Source organism: Microtus oregoni, unplaced genomic scaffold (assembly GCF_018167655.1).
Source record: "Microtus oregoni isolate MIOR12 unplaced genomic scaffold, Mior012 000002F_ref0000024, whole genome shotgun sequence".
Taxonomy (NCBI): Eukaryota; Metazoa; Chordata; class Mammalia; order Rodentia; family Cricetidae; genus Microtus; species Microtus oregoni.
This window is the reverse complement of record NW_024543061.1, coordinates 77,336,520-77,364,090: the sequence shown is the minus strand read 5'-3', so window position 1 is coordinate 77,364,090 and position 27,571 is coordinate 77,336,520. Positions and strand designations below refer to the sequence as shown.

Below are 27,571 nucleotides of genomic sequence, written 5' to 3'. Positions count from 1 at the left end.
AAAAAATTCAAAGAAAACACAATAATATACATAATCCAGACTGTCTGTGTATATCCCATTTTTACATGGCTTATTTTTCTTTACTCCTTCAACCTATGACTGTACTCTTTTATAACTATCTGTACTCTTTTTTCTTTATCCCAAGCCTATGTACATTTATCCAACATTGTTACCCATTTAGAGATCTTTTTTATCTAAATCTGTCTTTTTTGCCTATCTATAATCCTTTTCTGACCAGGACTGCTTCTTAAAATGCCAAGCAGCATGGCTAGGACTAAGGCTGCTTTGCCTTTTGGTTTCACCCAATCCAACTTGGTTGAGATCTGTTCAGTGTCAGCTATGCAAGTCATGCTCACAGTCCCATTTTCAGGAGGGTTTATGTTGCCATTAAGCAAGTTGTAGCACTCTGCTCACAAACCCCATCCAAATGCTCTGTAGCCAGACCTTCTGAAAGAGTCAGAGCTCTGTTTGCACGGATAAACCAGGAAGCCGGCTCCTAAATAAGCCATGTAGCCTTCCTTGTGACTGCTGAGTCAGGAAGACTTCTCTTAAAGGAGCCATGGTGCCAGCAAATAGCTCATTCAGAAAAAAAAAAACTTGTGGCTACCAAGTAGCTATGCTTGGCTCCCATTTTTGTGGTTCTAAAAGCACTCTTCTTTTTTTAAACTTTTTAGGCCTATGTAGATGTACATTGTCAACATTAAGTGTCATTTTGCAGGCATAGCCTTCTTGCTCATTTCCCAGTTTCTCAGACCCAAAATAATCACACAGAAACTGTATTAATTACATCTGCACAATACTCCAATGTACCTAACATATCATCTGCGCAATAGTCCAGTGTACCTAACATATCATTGTTGGTTATTTTAGACAGATGACACAGGCTTAGAACTCACTATGTACTCAAGGATGCTCTTGAACTACTGATCCTTCATCACCCAAATGCTTGGATTATGAGCATGTGGCTCAACACAGAACACACTTTTTATACACTCATCTATTATTGGACAGCTCACAGAATACACTTCTTACCTAATGCAAACACTGCTATTACATACATGCAAACACCTTCAGAGCCCCCCCTCCTGAATCACATGACCTGAAGTTGATCTCGTCCTCTTTTAATGTCTGGGGGTGCTTCTTGTTGCTTTCCTCAACACCTTCATCTCCTTTGCTCCCATCCTCAGTACTCAAAAATAACTCACATATCTCCAGATTTTATCAGCACTAATATTCTTCTTTTACTTTTAATTGTAGTCATGTTGATGGAAGTGAAGTGATGTTTCTTCGTGATTTTGATTGGCATTTCCCAAATGATGAATGACACAATCTTATCAGTGTTTATCAGCCAGTCACTTTTATGTACTGTTTGATAAATTATCTATTCAGGTCTTCTGTCCATTTTTAAAACTGGGACATTTGCACCTAGTTATTATCAACTTATAGAAGTCTGTTATAGCCCAAATGTTGACCTTATACTGGATGTGTAAATTACAGTCAGTTTCTTCCATTTAACACTTTGCCTTTTTGCCCAATTCATACTGTTTTCTTTGACATGAAGTTTTTAACCATTAGCCTAACTCTCTCTCTCTCTCTCTCTCTCTCTCTCTCTCTCTCTCTCTCTGTGTGTGTGTGTGTGTGTGTGTGTGTGTGTGATTTAGATTTCATTTCCAAAAGTACAAGATCACAAAGACTTTTTTCTTGTTTTCTTTGAGAGTTTGATGGTTTTAGGTCTTTAATCTATTTTAGGTTAATGTCTTGCCTATAGTATGAGGTAAATATTCATCCTCATTTTTTTGTATATGGATATTCATTTTCCTTATCTCACTTTCCTTCTGTGGAATATAGGTACTCTGTTAGGATTGTTTAGTGGCATACATCTGGGTTCTTTATTTGGTTCCAGGAACTTATATTTCTGCCTTTGTATTAGAGCTACACATTTTCTTTTCTTTCTTTCTTTCTTTTTTTCTTTCTTCTTTTCTTTCTTTCTTTCTTTGTTTTTCTTTATTTTTTTGTTTGTTTGATTGGTTTTGGTCTTATTCATTTGTGTTTTGGGGTTTTGCTGACTAATAGACCTGACTATCCTGGAACTCACTTTGTAGAGCAGGGTGGCATCCAACTCACAGAGCTCTACCTGCCTCTGCCTCCCAAGTGCTGGAATTAAAGACATGTGTCATCATGCCCAGCTTTGTGTAATGTGCTTTGAAATCAGAGAATACCAGGCATTCAAATTTGTTTTCAATTATCCAACTATTTTGACTATTCAAGGGAACTTGAGATCCCTTATAAGTTTAAGGACATTGTCCTATGTTCTATACACCAACACACAAACGCACACAGTGTTGATAGAATCTCTTTGACTTGAGTTAGCATTTTAATGCATATACTCACACTGATACTGCCTTCTTAACTTTCTTTAAGAGCAATCATTATGAGGATCCAAGTTCACAATCAGGTTTTTACCGTTAATTTGCTTTCTTGTTTATTTTCAATGTTTATATATGTTTTACCACTGTGAGTGCATATGCACATGTGTGCAAACACCAACAAAGGTCATAAGAGTGATTCTGCTGCTCTTTTTCTCCCAGCATACAGCCTAGCTTTTCTCATCTAGTGCTGTTCTTCCCTGCCATCATAGGCTCAAAGCAGTTCTTTATTCATTAACCAATAAAAGCAACACAGAGACAGAAGGACCTCCCATACCAAACAAGTGTGTATTGATTTGGGGGAAAAACTCACAATAAGGGTAGAGAACCACTATCCTCTGTGGATGCAGGAAGCTGTGACCCAAACTCTGACCCCCAACTAAGAGAGAGCAAAAAGGGGCAAGCATGCTTTCTGTCTGTACTTATAGTACCTCAGACCACACCATTATAGGCCTATATCCAAGAGGTTATTTGTTAGATGAATTCCCGCAATACATTTTTACCCTTTATCTTTGAAGTCAATGTATATTATTTTTAGACATTGAGCCATCCTTGCATTATAGATATGAATTCCCCTTGTTGTGGTATACAGTACTCTTAGTATGTTCTTAAGTTTGGCTTCCTGGTATTTTTCTTAGGATTTTTGCATTTACATTTAACAGGGATTACTTTAATTTTTAGTTCTGTTTTCTTACCGCACCTTCATATGATTTTGGTATCAGGCTAACTCAGCATCTCACAGAGCATTTTGACATTCTGTCTCATCTTAAATTTCTCTATCAAGTTTGTAAAGATTGACATTAATCTGTTGTTAATTCTTCAAGTGCTTGGTAGAACAGGTCTCCCCCCCCCCTCATCTTGGGCTTTTCCTTACTGAGATTTCTGATTTCTGATTTGGCCTCAGAATCCTCAGTGGTTACAAGATGTTTCATGTTTCTTCTCTACGACTTAGCTCAATGATGTCATGTGTTTCTAAGAACTTGAGCCACTTCCTCTCGGTTATATATTTTGCTGTCACTCTGTTGCTTACAGCATTCTCTCTCTTACTTTTGTGACAACAACTTTAGTACGATTTTACTGTGTCTTTCACTTCCAGTTTTGGCTGTGACTATTTTCACTCCCACCCCTTCATGATGCAGAAAGATTTGTCTATGTTTCTGGCATTTACAGGAGCAAAACTTGGTTTCCTTGGGCTTTGTTTTGTTTTCTATCATGTTTCTCTTTTATTGTCTCTACTTCTTTCCTTTATCTGACATTAGGTTTACTTTGCTCTTATTTCTTTAGAGTCTTGAAGTGCCAGCTTAGGTTATGAGAGATTTCTTCCTTTCCAGTGGCCATAAACTTTATCCTCAGTGTTCTATTTGTTACCATTTGTCACAAAACCTTTTTTTTTACATTCTTTTATTTCTTTTCTAACTGTTTGTTTAAGAGAGGGTAGTCTTGTAGGCCCCCCTCATCAATATTAAGATTTCAATCCCTAGTATATGTATTCACCCATGACAAAAATTCACTATGATAAAAATCTACATATTGTTTCTAATATATAGTATGCATTTTAATCACGGTTCATGTATTATTTTCTATTCATGTTATTTCTATTTTGGGGGTGGTAAATTTTGTTTTGTTTTGTTTGGGGATTTTTGTTTGTTTGATTGATTGGTTTTGGTTTTTTGAGACTGTTTTTCTCTATTCGATAGCCCTAACAGTCCTGGAACTAGCTTTGTAGATAGGTTTAATTTTATAATCAAATGTATCTACCCTCTCTTTTGTTTCTTGTAGATTCTGAGATATGGTAGAATAAGTTGGATTTTTTTAAACTTTGGTTTAGTAAAATGCTTTCTTTTGGTTTTAATATTGTGTTTTTTGACTTTGAACTATTGGAAGTGATATTCAGATAGATTTTAGGAATAAACACATCTTCTGTCTATATTACTATCAAGTTATTCCATTCTCCCTTACTAAAAATTCCCTGTCCTTGACCTTGGTTGTATAAGTCATCTTCATCGCATCTTGAATTGTGGCAATTTCCATTGTTCCCTTTATCAGGCTTTCTGTTTGTCTTGCTTAACGCTACCTTCTTTCTGACCTGTTCCTGCCTATCCTGTTCAGATGCATAGTCACCAGCATAAGAAACATCATGAAGTGTTCTATTTACGAATGTCACTCAACAGTGTCACCCCATCCATCACTGTCACATTCTCCAGTGTCACTCCCCAACATCACTCACCTTAGTCCATTGGCATCATTCTCCAGTGTCACTCCCCAGCACCACTCGGCAGGTTGCTTTATTTCTGCCATGTGCCTGTGAGGCAGGCAGGAAAGGCAACATCACTGCTTTGTATACTAGGCTCTGTGCACTGCATCTCTGCTCCTGGCAAACCCTAAGTTTACCATTTCCAGTGTTCTTACCAACTTGTTCAAACTGTCTTTTCGGGGCCAGAATTGGAGACTCCTGTGTCTCATACCCTCGATATGGAAAAGGCTCAGGGTTTGTTATTCACCAGAATGCAAGGCAAATCTCTAAAGGATGAGATGACTTTCTTTTGATTAAAACCTCACAGAAGTTAAAAGAAGTGATGTCAGAGCCCTGGAGTCTCAGAGCTCTAGACTCTGTGGGCCTTCCCATCATGGTATATGCCCTCCTGGTAGCCAATAAGTGGTGTCCATATTCAAAAAGATGTTCTGTTGATCCCAAACACCAAACAAAGAAGAGCAATATAAAATGGGGGGGGGTGATTTGGGAACTATCTTGGCATTTTCTAGATTGTGTAACTACTAAATATTTTTTGTTTTAGTGGGTATGCACATACATGGGACAGGTGCTATCTCAATGGCATGTCTAATTGCCTAAAATATAAAGGCTCTGGCTTCAATCCTCAAGCACTATGAGAGATGGAGGGGGAAGAGCACTAACATGGGACATGTTTGCAATCCCAAGATTTCAAACTCTTGGTTGGAGGATGCTACTCTGTCGCAGACACACAAACAAGAAAAGCATAGCAAATGAGCACACACATATCCAACACTGTATTTTCACATTTTCCAAAGAGCGAGTCAACACGTGTCCATTTACTTCTCTACCTCCTATTTGAAAATAAGTTTATCTGAGTAAAAAAATACACTCCTTCAAGTCATCCACACAGGCAACTGCAATTCTCGCCTAGCTAGTGGAGTCCACAAGTTGTGCATTTTATCACATGGTAAGATGATTCTCTTTCTCTGCTTATTACTAAGAAAACAATTTCATATGTTGCAAGGCTACAATTAGCCTAGAGAATACAGCTCAGTAACTTATCCACGAAAGTCTCTTTATACGACGGCTATGTGGGAATGGATGCTTTCTTTTTTCCTTTGATGGTTTTGTTTGTGGTTTCTGCTTTGCTGGATCGCCCGATGGTTGTGAGGTAAAGCTCCATCTTTCTCCAGCAAAGGATATAATCCTTATTTTGGCTTCTTCCTCTCTGATGACTAAATTGGAAATCTCTCAAAGCTATAATTCAAAGCCATAGGTGACCTTAAAGAAATGGTTTTTCTCCATGCTACCTTTTATATTAAGGTAACTTTTCAGATGTGGACCGTGCCTCCCATTATGCTTAGCTGTCAAGCAGGCCCTTCATTTGCATTTCTTCCCACTGCTATAATTTTGAGAACTGGCAGGTGACCAAAGGAGAAAAAATATGCCTCTACCATGCAGAGTGCAATGTAGGCGGGTTTTTTTTATTATAATTAAGTACCATAGATATTCATGATTAGATCAAGGTCAGAGGAGCAGAACATAAGAGCCAAGGACTTAAAGGTACAAAGAGGAAAATGGCTTCCTAAAAGTTTTTTTTAAGTAGCAATAGGTGTCATCCTTGAGTTTTGCAATAAAATATTTAAAATGGCTCAACTGTTTCATCTTATAATATGCACAACCATTGTGTGTGTCCTGGGCATTTAAGCCAGAGCTTCACATCTTGACTGATTCTTCATTCCAGACAGAGGTTTTTTTTTTTAATTGTTAACTTTTTTGTTTGTTTATGGGATTTTTTGTTTGTTTTGTTTTCTTTTCTTTTCTTTTTCCTTACTTCCCTTTTCTACCCTGGGCACACAAAAACAATCTAAGAACTACAATGACAATGGAATTTTCTTATATGCTGAGTGTCCATGACACTCACCGTTATTTGGACAACAGATATGAGCTTTCTATTAAGCCTAATGGGTTAATCCATAGAAGTGGCACAGCATGCATATGTAGGTTATTTCAACAGTGCAAACTACAATGATGGGGGCAGTTCCCTTGCCCCAGCAGACACATTATCTGCCAGCTCCTTTTTCAGACTGACTTTTTGAGACTGCTCTGCCAACCAGCTAGGGTTCCCTCATGCTGAGCTCCTTCCCTCTTTCACCTACAGCACATCTTGCCTTTGGTTCTCCTCTTCAGTCCTTCTGCCCCTTCCAAGGCTTAGATAGCCTGATGACAACTGAGGCCCAGGTTTCTTTCAGGAACCATGCCTCTTTTCTATCCATGCCTTCCTCTTCCAGTATCCCCAAGCCCCAGCCTTTAGTGGTAACCACAGGCCTCTCAGCTCCACATCCACATTTTGTCCAGTCTTGAAAAGTACATCACTTTTTATTTGACTTCTAGACTTAGTGATCGAGTGGTGTTTCAAATGTGACCCCAACCCAACTCCTAGTTCATCCAACTGCAAACTCTCTCTCTCCCTCCCTCTATCCCTCCCTCTATCTCTCCCTTTCTCCCTCCCTCCCTATCTCTTCCTCTATCTCTCTGTCTCTGTCTCTCTCTGCCTCTGCTTCTGTCTCTTTCTTTCTCTCTCATCTTACTACACGGTCCTGGTTGGCCTGGAACTCACAATGTAAACCAGAGTGCCTGTGAACTCACAGAGATCTGCCTGCCATTGCCTTGCAAGTGTTGAAATTAAAGGTGTGCCCTACCATGATCACCAGCTCACACTAAGTTCTTGTAACCTTCATGATACGTCACCAACATCCCACTGTTCAAGGGGAAATGCAGCCATCTTCCACTCTACTCGTCTCTCCTATTTCCTTACCATCAGACATCAGAAGATTCTACTGATTGCTGAAAACATAGTCCATTCTTCTCCCTTCTTCCGTCTCTTCGCTCCCACTCCTGTCCTGTCCACATCACCACTATCTCCTATCTGATTTCTGCTTTCCTATCTCATTCCCAGAAATCTATCAGTTATCAGCTTCAAGGGTTCCTTTTTCTTTTACCATTTATTTTTTCAGTTCTAAGAAGCAAGCTCAAATCCTCATACATGTTAGGTGAGCCTTCTATGACTGAGTTACAAACCAGGCCCCAGGGAAGCTTTTTTTAAAGTTAATTCATTTAAAATATATATAATAAAATATAATATAATAAGATAAAACAAAAACTATCATATCAAAGTCAGACAAGACAAAAAGATAGATAGATAGATAGATAGATAGATAGATAGATAGATGATAGATAGATAGATAGATAACGAAAGAATCAGAGACCTACTCATTCATAGCACACTCAGGAATCCCACAAAAACACTAAGCTAGAAGTCATAGTATACACACAGAGGAGCTAGTGCAGACCTATGTAGGCCCTTGCATGCTGCCATAATCTCTGTGAAATATGAGCTTTGCTTATGTTCATTCAGAGGACCTTGTACTCCTAGCGTCCTCCATCCCCATTCTCTCTGTCTAGTACGCTGCTCTTTTCACCTCCCCTTCCAATGGGTTCCCTGAGCTCTAGGGAGAGGGATTTGATGGAGACATCCCATTTAGGGCTGAGTGTTCTGAAGAAGGACTCTAAAAAGAAATCCCACACTAGTTCAGAATCGAATATAATAAAGGGTTATTTATTTAGGGGTAGACTCACAGATCTCAATGCTCTGCTCAAACAGGGAACAGCAAGCAAATGCCACGGTCAGAAGAGAGAGAGACAGGTCGCATGCTTTACATTGGCATATATAGTGTAAGAGGCCATGGTCAAGCGGGCAGGAAACTTAAAGGCTACTGGTGGTAGAAATTCCTACAGCAGTGTTCTAAGGTTCCAGAGTGGCTTTTTAAAATGTGAATTATACACTATCTCTCTCTCATTTACAACCTCATAGTGGTTTCTAACCCTTCGGAGGGTGGACTATACATCCCTCCCACAATCTGTGTCATCTGGCCTCTAACAAGCATTGGACTTTATCTTTCATCATATTCTTCTCATTAGTTCCTCTCCCCTCAGAGCCTCGACTGCTGCTCACAATGTCCCAGCTCGCCTCTAATGGCCTGTTTCCTCCACGTGATGCTGCTTACTCCTAGTCCTCAGTCCTCAGTTCATGTCATCCCTAGTAGGTTTCTATCATATCATCCCATTGCATTGCCACCATAGTCATGTAAGGAGCTTCCTACTCACAATGTCTCTGGGAGCACCAAGAAGACTTGCGGGTTTGTGAGCCTTGCTCGCTGCCATCATACCAAAGACAAAGAGATGTGGAGGACCTCTCGACTGGCGAGAAAGAACAACCACCACATCAGGATTCCACTCAGATCACACTTTACTGGAGTACCCTTGATTGATGGGGAGCATGAAACAAAAGGGGCAGGAAACGAGGGGCAGGAAGGGAAGGGCAGGGAGAGCATGAAGCGAAGGGGCGAAGGGCACTGAGGCAGCTGCTTAAATAGGGAATTGGCACACGGGTCGCCCTGTGATTGGCTGCCACCAACAGCTGACACCAGACCGCATCGGGATAGGCTCAAGAATCCTCATCCACCGCGCATGCGGGAAGCGGGGGACACACAGCTCTCAAAGGCATAGCCAAATATGGAGTTGTTTATTTCCAACAAGACAGGATGTTGGCGCCATCTTGTAATGGTGATCCTGTCGGGCTCACTACAAAGAGAGCCCCTGGTTTACAGTAAATATGGAGACTGAATGAATGATCTTATCCTCACTTCATGGAGATGCATTGGGTGCTTTCTGTGGCAGCAGGAATTTTAGAAATTACCGTCGCTCATTCATTCCCTGGTTTACAGCCTCTTTGAGTTTATTCGTTTTGTCTCATTGTATCAGATTCAATTTTCTTTCACTGAATTTATTTTCCAAAGTACTATTACAACCTAGTCCACAGAGCAGTGCTGCTGGCCTGAGAATCATCACTACTATAAAATAAAAAAAAATACAGTGGAAGATATGTGTAGAAATGCTTGTGGAAGTTACATCTGATAACTAATAGATCAAACAAGCTGCCAGGGCATATCATTTTATAACTTTCTTATATTTAATTTTTAGTGTATTTCACACACATTTTGGCAATCTTACTTGAGAATTTTCTTTGTTTTATAAGACAGGCTCTAATAAAGTTCCTGCTTCCACCTTCCAAGTGCAGGGATGGCAGACATCTGGGAGAGTCTTCCTCACTGATTTGTTTTTTAAAAGATTATTTTTAGTTTTGTCTATATTTCTGTAAGCGTGGGGTGTGTGCCCATGAGGCCAGAAGAGGTCATCAGATCCCTGGAGCTGGAGTTACAGACAGTTCTGAGCCACCTGTGGGTACTGGGGCCCTAACCTGGGTCCTCTGGAAGAATGATAAGTACTAACAAACACAGAGACATCTCTCCATCCCCAACACTGATTTTTTTATTGAAAAGAAAAAAAATTCTGCCTCCTCCCAGCCTCCCATTTCCCTCCCCCTCCTCCTGCCCCTCTCCCTCTCCCCCCACTTTTCTCCTCCTCCCTCTCCAGTCAGAAGAACAGTCAGGGTTCCCTGCCCTATGGAAAATCCAAGGTCCTCCCCCCTCCATTCAGGTCTAGGAAGGTGAACATCCAAACTGGTTAGGCTCCCAGAAAGCCAGAACATGAAGTAGGATCAAAACCCCGTGCCATTATCCTTGGCTTCTCATCAGCCCTCATTGTCCGCCATGTTCAGAGAGTCCGGTTTTATCCCTTGCTTTTTCAGTCCCAGCCCAGCTGGCCTTGGTGAGCTCCCAATAGATCAGTCCCACTGTCTCAGTGGGTGGGTGCACCCCTCGTGGTCCTGACTTCCTTGCTCATGTTCTCCCTCCTTCTGCTCCTCATTGGGACCTTGGGAGCTCAGTCTGGTGCTCCAGTGTGGGTTTATGTCTCTGTTTCCATCCATCGCCAGATGAAGGTTCTATGGTGATATGCAAGATATTCATCAGTATGGCTATAGGGTCATGTCAGGTTCCCTATCCCCAGCTGCCCAAGAAACTAACTGGGGACATTGCCCGGGGCACCTGGGAGCCACTCTAGGTTCGAGACTTGCCAACCCTAAGGTGGCTCCCTTAACTAAGATATTTGCTTCCCTGCTCCCCTATCCAACCCTCCTATAACCCAATCATCCCGTTTCCCTAAGTTCCCCCCATCCTCCCCTTCTCACTTTTCTCTCCCCCTCTCCCCTTACCCCCATCCCGCCCCACCCCCAAGATTCCAGTTTTTTGCCCAGCAATCTTGTCTACTTCCCATAGCCAGGGGGATAACTATATGTTAACAAAGTTCAGTAAAGCACCAATCTCAGCTATCTTTCTTTATAAATAATATGACAGCAATATTGAATTGTTTAAGAAGATTTCAGAAATCTTTTTAGCATCTATTAGAAGTAAATTCAATTTTTATCACACAACAAAGTATGCCTGGTTTATAATAAAGTTATGGTCCATTTAAAACACATATTTAATACAAGACCTTGAATTTTTAAACTTGGGAGAAAAGTAAAGAAAATGTCTTTAGGAGAAAAGAAAAAAGACTAATGACTTGCCTTCTACAAATAATTACCATTTAATGATGAAGACTGTCTGAAAACCTGGAGTCATTTGGATCAAAATGAATCATCATAACCCTGATGTCTACATAGCACTGTATTTTTTTCAAGAATTGATCAGTGTTTTAGTTACAGTTCCTATTTCTGTAACAAAAACACCATGACCAAAAGCAAATTGGAGGAAAAGGGTTTCAGCTTACGTGTACTCATAACGCTCCATCACTAAAAGAGTTCAGGGCAGGAACCTGAAAGCAGGAATGGAGCAGAGACCATGGAGGAATGCTGCTTACTAGATTGTTCCTAGTAGCTTTTTAAGGCACTCAGGGCCATAAGCCCAGCAGCGATACCGCCCACAGAGAACTGGACACTCCCACATCAGTCATCAAACAAGAAAATGCTCCACAGGCCAGTCTGGTGAGGACATTGTGTCAATTGAGATTCCCTCTTCCCAGATGCCTCTAGTTGGTGTTGGTTGACATCAAACTAGCTAGCACAAGCAAACAGAGTGTGAGCTGAAAAGCAATGCAAGCAAAACTACAATAAAATGTCAAAGTTAAGTCCTTTAGCTCAGGCCTACCTACTTTCAACATCTAGGCTTCATCCTCGCACACCCAGCAACACAAGCAAAGCTCTAAGAAATGTCAAGGTTGTCATTAGCCCAGGCCTGCCCACATTCAACTCCAGACTCCATCATCACACACCCAACTTTCATTTTACTTAAACCTGAAGTGAGCTCACTGAAATGGCTCGGAACACCTCATGATAGAGCAGGCTATGCTCTGACAATGATGGAGCCGTTCATGCTGCAACCATGAAGCCCTTTCCTTATTACTTCTTCTCTAAGGGACACGAGTCTGGCAACACCTACATGTTTCTGTCTCCTTGGGCCAATCCTCAGCCTTCCTCTGTGCTTGGAAACAGTGGTCAGGAAGAGGTGACAAAGCCCATGGATCTGAGTGGCTCTCCTGTCAGCAATTATCATGACGCTCTTCCATGTGACCTAAAGATACTTCACAGAGGCCACCAGAGAGTCACAAGTATAATCATTCATGGTCACTACCAATTTGGGCTGGATTTGATTCAGTGACTTGAGGTGAAAGGGTGCATATTCAATTACCAGGCCCCCAGTTCCTCAATTAATCAAAGGCTGACATAATCAGCCTATTACAGGTCTTATGGAAAAGATCAGATGGAATCAATATAGCCAACTTCATAGCCATAAAAAGAGATGTTCATAGGTATTCCTTATTTAAATAGAACAGCCAATAGTGTGTGGCATCTAAATGAATCTGCCTAGCATTCATCTTATGTAGGACTTTCTTATGGGAAATTTGGAGACAGTAAGACGACCCAAATTGTCTTTTGAGTGCCTCTGGCTGACCTACTGAGAGAAACTCAGATGTTTTTGCGTGGATTGTACCATTTTTCCTGTAACCAAAATTCAGTCTCTATAATTTGTGGAAGGATTTGTCTGGTGAAAGTCAGTACTATGGAGAAAAAAAAGTCACAGTCAACATGACACAGACTACACAGTGTGGGTATTTTCCTGGTCGGGGTAGCAGAAACTCCTAAGAGAGACAAATTTTCTGTACAATCTAAAAAACATAAAAAGAAGCTAGGGTGAAGTTCAAATGACTGGGACGAGGCAACTGCTAACAACTGAGGCAATGTGACATTTCTGATGCTAAGGCATCCTGCATATCAACATAGAGGGAAATCCTGGGAAAGTCAACTAATAGAAAACTAATGTTTTCAGTAACATTGTCAACATTCATAAAGGCATTTAAAGAGTTCAACATTTAATGTTACATCTGAAATTCAAGGGTAAAGGCAAAGAAAAGAATACATTTGCCTTCATCTCTGTGTCAAAATAAAAGAACCAACAGCTACCTGCCAAGTAAAATGAAGGCTATTTATATTTTACAGAATAGTCCTGGTTCCAGAGTAAAAGATGTAAAAAAATTCCCAGGTTCTCTTATTCATTAATGAGTGAAGTTAGAGACTTCTTAGAGACTCTGAAATTCTCTACTCTGCCGTTGTATGTTGTCACTTCTTTTCTAATGTGTCCCCATTGATCTTACCTTTTTCATTTTTTACATCGTCTGTCACGCTGCACCCTGGGCTGGTCATCAGGAAGCTATTCTGCCAGCGGTGCCTTTGAACCCAACTCCTCAGGAGTAAAGCCCTTCTATGCCACTTTTACCACCTTTTGTCCTCAGGAATGTCAGGTCTCTATTTGTGTCTGAGAGGTCTAAGGAGCCATCTCTGGGCTAACACATGCTGTCTCCAATGCTTTGCAGGTTACTCCCTCCTGACTGTCTCTGGCGTGGTTGTTATGGCCCTGAAAAAATGTTGCCTGCCACACTGCCACCTTGGACGAGATAGAACAAGTCGGTCAGACCGTGCCATGCAAATACACGACAGATGCCACAGAGAACTCCAGGGGGAAGACACAGAACTTGTCTTCTCCACCCTTTGGCCGCTCGTCGGTTCCCAGCTCGTATACAGAATGTGCCTCATGCAGGTAAGGAGGACAGTCGACACACACGGAAGACAACAAAGGGACTTCGTGTGTTTTCAGCCTGAGTTAGTCACTTTTCTCATGGCTGTGACGAAATAGCTGACAAAACTCACTTACAGGAGGCAAGATTTATCTGGGTTCAGTTTGAGGGGGTAGGGTCTGTCGCAGAATGGAAGGACCAACAGCATTATATAGGTCACAGTCTGCAGACAGAAAGTGAGGCTGGCTCTAGGAAAGCATGAACCCTCCTCCCATGCTCCACCTCCTGAAGTTCCAACAACCTTCCCAAACAGCACCACCATCTGCAGACCAAGGGGAGACATTCCACATACAAACCACAACACCTGAGCAGGCACTTTCAAACACATTCTAAGCCTTTGTCCTACCTTCTGAACAGTGCGGTCCCTGGTTTTAAGAGCTCAGGGCAGTCAAGCTGAAACTATTGAGGAGACCCTGGGTGGAATCATCTCGTAGGACTGTCTGTGTCATGTGAAAGGAGCAGACAGTATCTCAGAGTGCATAGTCTTTAGAATCTCAAGACCCAGAGGCAATTCCCAAACTCCCTTTAACCAAAGATTTGAGCCTCTCCCTGAACCTATTAAACCTTTAGAAAGCAACCCCGCCTTCACTAACTCTTAGTTATGAGTAAACGATGCCCTTCCCACTCGCATATTAGCCTTCAGGGAATCAGTCCTTATGCTGGGAGCAAATCAAAGAGAAAATGCTAAGCCCAAGGTGTATTTTGTAGATTAAATGTGAATTTAAACAAATTCATGCAGCTATAATCAAAGATTAAATCATAAATAGAGCAGAAGGAGACAATTATGAAAGTCATGGAACAAACTCAGAACTTTCTTGATGGCCACTCCAACTCCAATGTAGAGCTTAGAAAGCTAACACCTGAGTTGTATGCATCAATCACAGAACATTACACAGGGAAAAGTTTGCCTAACTCCAGCTCCATTTGCTAAAGAAGAGATCTGTAAAGTTAAGTGATTTGATGGTGAAGAGGCAGTCTGTCAGTTAACAGCGGTGAAGGAGGAGGAGGAGGTGGAAGAGGCAGTGACTCTCAGAACAGTCCATGCCTGCTCCTGTAGACCTCAGGTGAGGATTTAAATGTGAAAAGCCTCCCATAGGCTCATGTGTTTGAAATTTTGGCCCCCACTAGGTGACAGCATTTGAGGAGGCAGAGCCTTGCTGGAGGAATTACATCGCTGGGGGCGAATTTTGAGAGTTTGTAGCCTCGATACAGTTTCTGGTTTTCCTTTGTTTCCCGTGTGTAGGTAAAAGTGTGGTCAGGCAGTGTGGTCTGCTCCTGCTACCGTGCCCAGACTCTTCCCCACTGTTCACAGGCTCTCTAGAGCACCGAGTTAAAACACACCCTCTCTTTCTGAAGTAGCTTTTGGTTGACAGTTTTATCCCAGCAATAGAACAGTAAACAATACACCCAGCTAACCACAGTCCATGGCCTGTTTTTATAATTTTTGTCATTATTACATGTGCCTAAGTGCATGGTGTGGGAGGGGATGCATACATGGCTTGGTGCTCACACAGATGTCAGAGGACAGCAGAAGTTGATTTTTTTCTCCCACATTTATATGGGTTCTGGCGATTGAACCCAGATCCCCATGTCTCTGTGGCAAGTGCCTCTATCCTTGGAGCCATCTCTTGGTGCTCCTTTTCATTTTTGTATATAGTGAAAGTTAGCATGGCTTCAATATTTTACACCATTGGGGAAAAACAAAAGAGTAGTTGGTGGTGCTTAAAAATTACATGGAAGTTAAATGTTGCCGCCTACTAATAAAGTTTTATTAGAACACTGCCAGGCCCATTGGTTTGTTATATCTGCGGCTGCTCATGTCCAAAGGTGGCAGAACTGAAAAGTTGCCAAAGAACCCCTGTGCGGATCATCATCATCACCTGACCCCTTCCAGGAAAGCTTGTTAACCCCTGGACCAAACAGTGCACAGGAGCCATACAGAATGGGAGAGTCCTCCCCGCTGTACAAACAGTAGCAGGCCTCAAAACAACACAACGCAGAAGCCTTCCCCACTTATGCAGTCCTTGTTAAAAAGGCACCAAACCTGAGAAATAATGCTGAGTGCTGAGCTACTAAGCAGTCCGTAGCTAGCCGGAAACCCTCTGTGCCAAGACCACAAATTCCTGATGCCTTGTCTTAATGGGAGAACAGCAACTTTTATTTCTCTCCACTCAGCTTGAGCCTTTTCTGGGAGAGGTTCTATATTTTGTATTTTGTTGTAAATACAGCACATTTTGGTAAATTTGGTTTTAGTCACATCCCCACATAACCTGCTTTCATCCCCTTCCACACTTCTCTGCCCCTTTCCTCTTCCCATATAGTGCCCATCTACTTTTCCTTCTTCTCTCTCTCTCTCTCTCTCTCTCTCTCTCTCTCTCTCTCTCTCTGTGTGTGTGTGTGTGTGTGTGCGTGTGTGTGTGTGTGTGTGCGCGCACACAGCAGTGAACTATTTTTTCATGAGTGAAGTGTAATTTACAGGAACATGGGTGGGCTGTATAAGTAAAGAAAAGTTGGTAAGCTAAATTTTAAGGAAATAAATGCCCATTTTACTGAAGAAAAGCTCAAGTACTTATTGATAATTTATTAATCACCACAGCTTCTTAAAGATGGCTTACAAATATCTACATTTACTTGATGGGGGACATGTATGCCTGCTATGGTCTAGGGAAGGGGGAGGTCAAAGACAGCATACAGGAGTCATTTCTCACACGTTACCGTGTGGGTTCCTGAGATCAAATTCAGATCGTCAGCCTCAAGGGCCAGTGCCCTGACCAGCTGAGCATCTCACCAACTAGGCTTCTGGGTGTCTAACTTTATCATCGCAGAATGTTTGCCCAGCCACTGTCATTACCACACATCAGAGACTGAACAGCTAATGTAACAACTCGTGTGTGTAACCACACTGCATTAGGGAGGCCGAAGCAGCAGGGTTGCTGTGGGTTCAATGCCAGCCTGGGACACATAGTGAGTTCAAGGCTAGGCTAGACACCTGGTTATACATTGAGACCTTGTTTTTAGAATAAATAAATGCCTAAGATTCCAGAGAATAGAAAGCCTACGTAACCTTTGATTTGTTTCTGTATGGCAGGATGGTTGCCCTAACTCAAGGCTGATATCCAAGCCTATTACTATTGCCCACAACACCTCTCTGATGCATTATGAAATATTTTGATACAAACTATGTGGATACCAACCTTATATAGAGTGATGTTTTGCAGGAAATTGAAAAAAAAAATGCTAGAGCATCCTTCTCCAGGTTGGAACTTCCATTAGGATAGGCGAAGACTAGATTTTGCTTCCAGATAAAATAATCACCAGCACGAAGACAATCAAAGGACCAGGAATAAAACATCCCAGAATTCCATATTTTAAATTTAGTGGCAATTATTGACCTTCAGGTTCAAGACATATATTTAAAATATGTTGATATTAAGGCCGACAAGGTTGCCATTTGACATTAGGGCCACTCGAAGGTGAAAATGAATCTCTATTGACAGCAATTACTTCTGAATACTCAGAGGTCTGTGTGAAATAAAAGTATTTAAAATTTTAAATAGGGGAGGATTTCAGAACTCGAGGCAGAAGCAGAAATGATTTCAAGCTTTCAAGACACCACAGCCTTTTCTTGGATTAGGCAATATATTAATATCTCTTCGCTGAAGATTAATGACACATTTGCAACATTATTAAGTTAACAGGCTTCAGTGTCTGTGATTCATGCCGATAATAACTTTATTCCTATTAACAATAATTCTCATTTGAAATCAGTAACAGAAACTCGCTCTGATGCTAGGAGCCACTCAGTCTTAAACCTTATTCAGCTGCCAGCACTTTTTAAACCACACATCCATCGTTCATTTCCCTCAGATTGGGGTGTGTGTGTCATAACTGCACAGAAGCAGAGCAGAAATACGCTAATGCAGCCTTCACTCTTACCGTCTGGAGCTCAACCAAAGCAAGACCTGTTTATTACCCCAAGTATCCCATTAAAAGCTGGGAGATAAATTATCATCAGGATGTGTTGTGTGCAGATAGGCAGAAGCCATAAGAAAATGTGGTCCAGCCCTGTGTTTAGGCAGTTGACAAAGTAAGAGTTGCCTTTTCCCATTGGTCAGTTGGTTACCAATGGCACTGACTTTTTTGACTCTAGCCAAACTCCCAGTTTGTACAACTGACTAGAGAGAAGGGGTCAGTGAGGAATTCAGCTAGAAGCTCTGATGCGGGGGGTTTGAGCCAAGTGTCTCTCCTGGGTGATGGGAAGGCAGGACTCTCCTATCAGTTCTACTACTGTCTAAAAAGCAGTTTGCAAAAGCCGTTCCTCGAGGGAGTGGCATGCAGGCCTTAACTCTGTGCCTCCCAGTGGCTTGGGTTATTGCTGGGAATCAAAAACATCTTATGTGCCACTGAAGAAATTGGAGAGTGTGAAGCAATGCCCAAGCCATAAGCTGTATCTCTTGTTTCCAGTATCGTGACTCCTCAGGGCTTGGCATATGAGAAGAGACCAGAAGCTAGTGTTAGGGATTTAATTAGCATGGGTGATGGAGAAAGGTCATTGGTAATAAACAAACTGCCTTGGCCCATTTTGATAGGCCATCCCTTAGGTGGGTGGAGTAGGCAGAACAGAATGCTGGGAGGAAGAGGAAGTGAGCTCAGACTTGATAGCTCTCCTCTCTGGGGCAGATGCCTCAGACAGACGCCAGGCTCCTCTCTCCCGGGCAGCTCCGACCTAGGATGGATGTAGGCTAGAATCTTCCTGGTAAGCACATCTTGGGGTGCTACACACATTATTAGAAATAGGCTAGTCCAGGTGCGAGAGTTAGCCGAGAAGAGGCTAGATATAATGGGCCAAGCAGTGTTTAAAAGAATACAGTTTGTGTACTGTTATTTCTGGTGTAAAGCTAGCCGGGCGGGAGCTGGGCGGGACGAAAAGCAGGCCCGCAGCTCTTACTACACATGGGGGTTTCCAGTTATCATGTGGGTTTCCTTAATTATGAAAAAGGTTTTGTGGTTGATTGAAATTATGAGGTGGATCAAGGAAATTTAAAAAGTCTGTCATCTTTTGTATTAATATAGAGGTCTGTTCCACACAGTTCCTCAACAGGTCTATTGAGATGAGCTAGTGTATCAGTCACCTTCCTTCCTTCCTTCCTTCCTTCCTTCCTTTCCTTTCCTTTCCTTCCTTTTTTGGGATTTCTTTATTTATTTTATGTGAATTAGTGTTTTGCCTGCATGTATGTCTGGGTGAACATGTCACATCCTCAGACTGGAGTTTCAGACAGTTGTGAGCTGTCATATGGGTGCTGGGAATTGCACCCAGGTCCTCTAGAAGAGCAGTCAGTGCTCTTATCCACTGAGCCATCTCTCCAGCCTCTCAGTGACCTGTCTCATCACTGTGATAAAATGCCTGGCACAGCTCAGAGGAGGGGGGGCTCATTTTGGCTCCCAGTTCAAGAAGGGACACAGCATTATGACAAAGAGAACAGGAAGCAGTTGGCAGAATTGCCTCTGCAGTCAGAACACTTAGACCAGACAGGAGATGGAGACAGCCATCAAACCTCAAATCCCACCCTGTGTTGTACACTTTCTCCAGTTAGGATCCCAGTCTCAAGGGATTCACAACCTCCCAAAACATCACCATGCTCTGGGTACCTACTCTCCATGGACATCTTTCTTTGGGGGACTGAACACTTCACATGGAAAACCACAACAGTTGGCACACCAGAATCATTTTAAAAGTAACAGGGCTGAAGAGAGATGGACCAGCCATAAAGAACATCTGTTGCTCTTGCAGAGGGCTTAGATTCAACTTCCAGCCCCCATGTAGCACTTCACAACCTTCTATAATTCCAGTTCCAGAGAGATTCGGTGCCCTCTCTGGCCTGTCGGTACTGTATGTACACTGTACACAGACAATCGTTCAGGCAAAGAGCCCTCCCATACACATAAAGTGTCAATGAAAGCAGATAAACAGAAGACACAAGCACAGAAAAGTTGATTTTGTTTCTTCCTTCTTGTTGCTTGACTGAGGCTAGAAACAAAACCCTTGTGGGAAGCACACAGAGATAGTCTACAGTGATCAATGTGTCTCTCTATTGTCCCCTCTTGGAAAAAATAAATAAATCCTGTTTTGTTGCCAGCCTAGATGTCATTTAGAAAGTCTATTCTAGGCCCTCCTTTTCACTTCATCAGAGTGAAAGCAGACACCCTCTCCCACTTTCTGGTGAGTTTTGCTCTAATGTTCATGAAAACTTAGTCCATTTGAGTATGGAGAATTTATGAAACTTGATTCTTTACCTGTGGCTTTAATAGCAAAGTCATGAAGGTGAACTAAATGTCAAAACAAAGTTCTCACCATCAGTAGCATTGTCATTGGGCTGAGCATGGCCTCTGGGATCAGAACTGATTCTGAAAAAAACAAAGAGACATGAGGGGGAGGCATCTGACAGAGCACCCTCCTCCAAAGGTAAGTCACTGGCTAACTCCCCTCTTCCTCGAATGCAGATCCCTTCAGGATATTATCTTCAGATCATGAATTCCAACCGGAACTTGGGTGGATTTCCTCTGCCAATTGCACTAATGAATGTCATCAGCATCCTGCCATTGTTAATTCTGCCTCCCTTCATAGATTACTTCAGCAACTGTCTACTTCCCTCTAAGAGAGACGGACCATTTCTGTCAGCATGCATTAGTAAGTACAACGTGGGATTCTGAGAAAATTGTTTGCAACACCAAAACAGAAAAGAGCCTGTTAAACTAGCTACATACTCCTGAGTAGGCATACAGTTTTCACAAATTTCAAAATAAATAAATTTATGAGTGGCAGCTTCCAGGTCCCTGAGTCTTTACCCAGGCATTGATACGACATCTTCAATCCATCCTTTTACACTTCTGTGGAAGGCACAGTCCAATAGAAAGAGACAGTAAAACTCCAAACACCAGTAAATGGATTTTTCTTCAGTAGGGCCATCCTTACTCTTAAGTTAGTCCCTGGTGCGCTCTTAAAGAGAAAAGGTGCTTAGTGAATCTCAAAAAAATTAATAGTTTTAATTTCCAAACCAGTAACGAAATTTATTAAAAATTAGCACTGTGAGCATGGAGACTCATCTCTAATGGGCTTCCCTAACATGAATAAAGCCACAAGTTATGTCTCCATCCCTGAAAGAGAAAAAAATTAATTCTCTGATTCACAGCCTCTCTATAGTAATTCTTCAGCTAGTAAGGGGTATGGCAATGATATTCAAAGTGGAACGATTTAAGATAGCTTCCTTAGGACACATACATTAAGTCATAAAACAAAATCCATCTGGTTCATGGAGGAAAAGTCAAGGAGTCCTTTCTGCTGGGTATGTCCTTCCTACCTTGTTCAATAAGGCATTGTCAGGGAGCCACAGGGCAAAAGTGACAGGGAAGTCGGTGTGTTCTCTGCCACTGAACAGCTACTGTGTGACTTTGAAACAAACACCTAAGCTCTCCTATCTGTGCGTTGCTTGTTTTGGATTTCTTCGAGGGGTGTAACTTACATACATAAATATGATAAATCTTGAGTCACTTGGTTATGTGAAATTTGAAAACATCTGGCATGCCGGGGGTATCTAGAACACGGTCCCGATACTCAGGGGAAGTGCTACAAGCATTAGTGATAATGGACCGTCATTTTCAGGGGACACCATTTGTCCTTTGATAGGCAAACAAAATAAATAAATTAATTGATTAAAAATGGGAATCCTGGGAAATATCACACAGGGCAAATGAACATAGTAGTCAATAGTTGAGATATGATTCTTTTGCAACAGTCGAGGGCAGACTGCAGACTTCCTCTTCCAGCTAGCTAACCTGCTGTGTCTCTTCTTAAAGATCAGGAACCATGGTCTTCCAGCCACACACACTTCCTGCTATTTTTCTGTACACAATTCATAGCTTCATGTGTGTTTCCTGGTATTCCTGAAACCCGTGAGTGTGATTCTGCCGATCAGAGCACTGGGTGTTTGGTTTTGCTTAGAACTCAAGGTAACTAAAATCATCATAGTCACTATAGTCATCTACACAGAGATCTTTAACACAGAAGCTTCCAGAATTTATTTCTCACCAGGTAGGCCTGTCACTTTTGTAATAACATTTAGCAAACTATAATTCTTAATATTTTATTTTATAATCTCTGAGCTTTAAGGCATGCTTTTTATGTCTGAATGCAGAAATCCAAGAAAACAGTATTATTTAGAGAAAACCCATAATTCTCTTCTGAACTTTGAAGACACAAATGAAATTAGATAGAACTTTGTGTGTTTGACTTCTATGAGCTCACTATTGAAACAGAATAAAGAAGCATACCGTGAGAGCGAGGGTCCATTGATGTTACAAAAATGTCAAAAATCTTGGCAGTCTTACACAAGTATCATGATACTTACAGGCAGAGCTACCAAATTTATATTCCTGGGTATGGAATTTATGCATGAAAATTTTAAACCTGGCCTACGTTGGGGAAACAGACCAACACCACAGCTACCAGAGCTTAATTAGAAATCCTCCTTAGAATAAAACATCTTAAGTTCAGGTTAAATTAGATCAACTGTCTCTATGACGTATTTAAAATCGTGACTATTCTACTAGGGATGCTCTCATGAATAAAGGTGGGAGAATTATCTAGTACATCATTTGATGTTGTTGATGAACTAGATTATCCCCCTGTAAAATCAGTAACAAGACCTGTTGGGCAGGAGAAAAGAAAGCTAGACTTACTTCAAAAGAAATAGAGCTTTGCTCCCCTGGGTATGGAATAGTGAATTTAGTTCTTTCTAAGCCAGACTCCATTCATTCATTCATTTGCATACTTGTTCATTCATTTGCATAATTGTTCATTTATTTGCATAATGTTTTGCTATGGGAATATAAAAGTATGATGATATGCATCTTTTAAACTAGATATTTGGGTAAGTTGTCCATATTCTGGTTATGATTATGGAAGACGAACAAGTTTCACCAGGACATGAAAGCCAAACCAAGGGTACTTTCTAATACCAATTTACATAATTGACTGAGTCTAATACTAAAATTTCCTTCTACTTTGAACTCAAATGCCTGAAAATAAGAGTGAAGCATATAGGCATATAAATTATGAATGGGCATATATTTATGAGTTCCTAGTATGAACATGGGCATCATCGTGTACATATTATTTTTAGATGCATCACAAACCATAATTTAATATACCAAAGCTCATCAAAATAGTGTTTTTAAAATTCAGGTTTTTAATCTTGTGGCTATTATACTACTACAATTATTGTTATCATCAAATTATTAGTATTTTTCAATTATTCAACTACATGTGACTATTAGATTATAGTTAAATTATCACCGTTAATTTGAAACCTTTGCTGCTGTTTTCAATTAGCAATGGAAAGTAAATAAAATGCCCCTTGACTGGTTACTTTTCTTGAAGGTATGACCTAAATAACTGATGCAAACAACTCATAGGATGAAAGGCTTCATTGGATCATGCCTTGAGGGCATGCAGGAGAAAGAGGCATCAGGTCACAGTGTATCACAGAGAAGCAGAGAGAGGGGATGCCAGCAGTCAGCTTGCTTTCTTCTTACTCAGACTGGGACTCCAGCCCACAAACTGAGGCTGCCTACTTAAAGAGTCTTAGTTAGCTTCAGCTACCGTCATGGCACAGCCTAGAGCTTAGAGAAGGCCCCCTTGAGGAACTGCCTGATCACATTTGCCTTCCGAAAAGTTTATAGGAGATTGTCGTGACTACTAATTGATGTAGGAGGATGTAGGAGGGCTTCATCAGTTCTGGACAATGGACAGAAGCAGGTGGTCCTGAGTTATATAGGAAAGCTAGCACGTAGGAGCCTTGAGTGAATCAGCAAGTAGCATTTCCCAAGGATTCTGCTTCAAGTTCCTGTTCCAACTTCCCATGGTGATAAACAGTGACGTGGAGTAACAGCCAAACAAACCCTTTCCTTCCCCCACCCCCACCCCCACCCCCAGTTGCTTTTGATAAAGTTGATGTCGCAGCAAAATAATGAAACTAGAATAGGGTTGTTGCAAGGGAGAGGGCCGCTTGTTCATCCTGGCCACCCAACGAGCTTAGCCCCAAAATAACCACACAGAAACTGTGTTCATCAAATCACTGCTTGGCCTATTAGCTCTAACATCTTATTGGCTAACTCTTACACCTTGATTTAACTCATTTCTATTAATCTATGTATCACCACATGGCAGTGGCTTACCAGGAAAGATTTGGCATGTCTGATTCTGGCAGCTCCATGGTGTCTCTCTACTCGGCTTTTCTTCCTCCCAGCATTCAGTTCTGTCTTCCTGCCTACCTAAGTTCTGCCCTATCAACTAGGCCAAGGCAGTGTCTTTATTCATTAACCAATGAAAGCAACACATGGACAGAAGGAACTCCTGCACCATAGGGTGGGTCAGGAATACTCCTCACAGACATGCCCAGGGATTAGTTCCCAATAAGATACTAGACGTTGGAGTTGACAGTGAACATCTCCCAACAGCTCCTCTTGTTGCTACAGTGAGTCACCATTTCTCACAGTGTCCCTCCCACTCCTTACACTATTCAGTTGCTCCCCCTTCAGGAATTTTCATATTCACATGAAATGGGTGGTGCCAATAGATTATATTTCCTAATAAAAGGTCAACCTTAATTTACCAAACTCTAAAGTTGGAGATATAATTGTGATATATCCCATCATAACTGCCATAGGTCGTTTCAGACTTTGATAGTACAAAGCTGTTTACACCATGAGTATTTCTTTCCTTAGCATTGATTACAATTATGTAACCTGTGGAATTAAATAGTGAGTGCTGGCACAGGTTAGTATTAATCAGATTAAAATGAGCCCAATTAAGATCGCTAATAACTCTCATGCAAAGTCTGAGAATACAAAGTATTGGCCTCTTTATCCATAACCAGTACCTTCTACTACTTCACATAATGGTTGTCCTGTGAAGCTCCCATTTGGGTTGGAAAGGAAGTGGTGATTAGCAAAGTTCTTGGCTCAGTACCATTAACTGAGAGTAGGGCTCACTCTATGTTCCCTGCTCTCTCCTCCACTTTTAAATATGTTCATGCTATTACAGTCGTGGACCACCTTGAGCTCGCGACATATGGTAGCCCCTCCTCTCCATGCCTCAACCTCTAGAGCACTGGGAGTACAGGAATCTGAGGCTTGGCCTGGTTGGAATTCCTATTTTCTGTGGGGTTTTCAAACTGATGAATTTTCTCAATACTATATGTCCGTTGCAAAATATTTAATAGTAAGAACTGTGAAACGGGTAAAGGAGTCACTTTTATAGACATGAGCTGCAGTTAAGTTTTCTTCTTAGTTTAATTTGTTTAATAAAGGCACAGTGATATCCTCAGGTCTTAAAGTTAACATTAAATTGGAATAAGTTTAGAGTGAAGTAGATGGATCTAGTGCACCATCTGAAGCAGTATTTGATGCTTCATAGAGAGAAATGCATGGATCTGATTGTGTCAAAGAATGGTCTCTTAATTCAAATGAGACTGAGTCCCATCTCCTGAAATGAGATCAGTGGTCCCAAAGAAAAACAATACAGAAATGGAGGGTAGTTTCTTCCCAACAAAGAAGAATGCAAGTAAGAGCAAACCCAATTAAAGTATTTTGAAACATAGGGCTAGTTGTAAGAGTTTATTTTTATTTTATGCATAAGTATTTTATTTTGCCTGAATGTATGTCTATGCACACATGCATGCAGCTCTTCTGCATACCAGAAGAGGGTGTCAGATCCCCTGGAATAGACAGTTGTGAGCCACCATGATGGTGCTGGGATCAAACCCCAACTATCTGCAAGATCAGTGAACTCTGTTATATGTCCATCTGTCTCTCCAGCCTCTCCAGCCTCTCTAGCCTCTCCAGCTTCTCCAGCTTCTCTAGCCTCTCCAGCCTCTGTAGTCTCTCTCACACCATTTCCATAGTGGCAAGTATCTTCCCCAAAGGCAGAAAACACATGGTAATTAAGTCATTGCCAAGTTCATTTTCTGTCCTGGAAAGCTGCTAAAGGAAGGATCCAAGGAGAAAGCCCTAAGCCCTCGGTAGAATATCATAGCTATGGAGGCTCACAGACACGTTAGACTCCATATATCAGACAATCCATGAAAATTCCATCATCTTCCTAATGGATAAGCTTAGCCTTTAAAATCTTTAAACCCTTAAAATCTTAGTATGTCCATTACCTATATATATATATAGTTTTGTTTCAGTGTATAACAGTAAAGGAAGGGTTAATTCTGGAATGGATTCCCACTTTCTCTTATTTCATTGCACTCTAATTTTGAAAAGTATTACATGGTAGGATAATAATATAAATTATGAGAGCTTCGAGACTCTTACAGGCCTGTCTGCAGTCACACAGCCAATATTAAAGCATATATTATTTGATATCTCCTCTGGAGCCATTGTGCTCAATCTTGTAACTACAGATCTACAGGAACTTTAGAATCCGTGCATTCTGATCAATGGCTCTCTGCCTTGGGTATACCGTGATCTCACCTCAGTTAAATTTTTTTAAGGAAGTAGATTAAATTTAGATTAGAATCAGTTTCACTGGCATAAGTTTTCAGTAGCAAACACAGGCATTTAGATCCTTTTTATACAATGAACTTTGTCCTGGGTCATCTAAGTAACACATGTTATACCTGTGAATGGCCTCATCCTCTCTGGAAGTCACATTGAAATTTATTCCCCCAGGAGTGAGATGTTTGGACTGCAAGAGGTCACCTAGCCATGAATGGATTCCATTCATGCTTATAAAAAAGGACCAGATGGAAGAAGTGTATTCTTTTTGTCCTCTGACGCCGTTCTGTGAGGTCATAACATTCATCCTTTTTCGAAGATGTTACATCCAAGGCACCAGCACAGACCAAATGTCAGCCTGCATCAAGCAAGTGAAGTTTCTGAGCCCTGGTCTTGACTTCCCAACCCATAGAACTGAGAAAATAAACCTTTGTTCTCCACAAGAGAACATTTGCAACTGTTTTGTTTCAGCAGAATAAGAGGACCTCTGACTAAACATGTGCTTTGTCCGAATTTGTGTGGAGAGGACCCTCGGTATTGAGCTAGATGGAGTTGCAGGAACCTTTGGCTGGATGGAGCTAGATCAGGTTGAATATTCAATGACAAAGCAGAGCATCCCAGAGTTTAACATGGATAGGAACCATCTGAGGACATAGTTTCAATGCGGGTTCTTATTCTGTTGTTGGTGTGCCTGAGAATCCCCATAGCTAACAAGCTCTCCGTGACAACAGTGCCAGATGGTCACACAGAGGAATGTTAAGCACAGAAAAGGGACAAAGATGGCTAATATTCCATGCAGGTATGTAGAACAGTAGCAGCGGCCCAGAACAAAGCTAAAGTTGTTATCAAGCCAAAAATAAAATTAAAAAGCAAACATCAAACACTGATTACTAAAGACACTACTCACGATAGCTCTGGACCAAACCTTGTCCCAGATATGTCTGGGAACATGTAAACAGAGATGCTCACACAGTTGAATGTTTGAGTTTTTGATCATAAGAAATGTTACCTTTGAACCCCAGCTAAGTGAAATCATACAACTCCCACACAGATTATTATTTTGAATGTGAATCATTAAAACTTGTAAAATAATTCTTATTGTTACACACATATTTGCTTTTTTTTCTTTTTCCTTTGACCCTCAGGAACTGTATATATTACTGGCCATTTATCAAAAACCCGAACCACAGACCCTAGTCTAACAAATCGGCAGGCACACTATAAACTGTCTCAAAGAGACTGTAAACTTCCTAACCATCAC

The 27,571-nt window shown here is 41.3% G+C and overlaps 1 protein-coding gene across 1 annotated transcript in view; it reads left to right on the top strand.

Moving 5' to 3' along the window:
- Window positions 1-27,571, top strand: part of Slc15a5 (solute carrier family 15 member 5) — a 110,434-nt gene that overhangs the window by 25,393 nt on the left and 57,470 nt on the right. Inside the window, exons 4-5 of the mRNA XM_041678731.1 lie at window positions 13,492-13,715; window positions 20,254-20,440. Of these exons, the coding sequence (XP_041534665.1) occupies window positions 13,492-13,715; window positions 20,254-20,440 (411 nt within the window). The remainder of the gene's footprint in view (window positions 1-13,491; window positions 13,716-20,253; window positions 20,441-27,571) is intronic.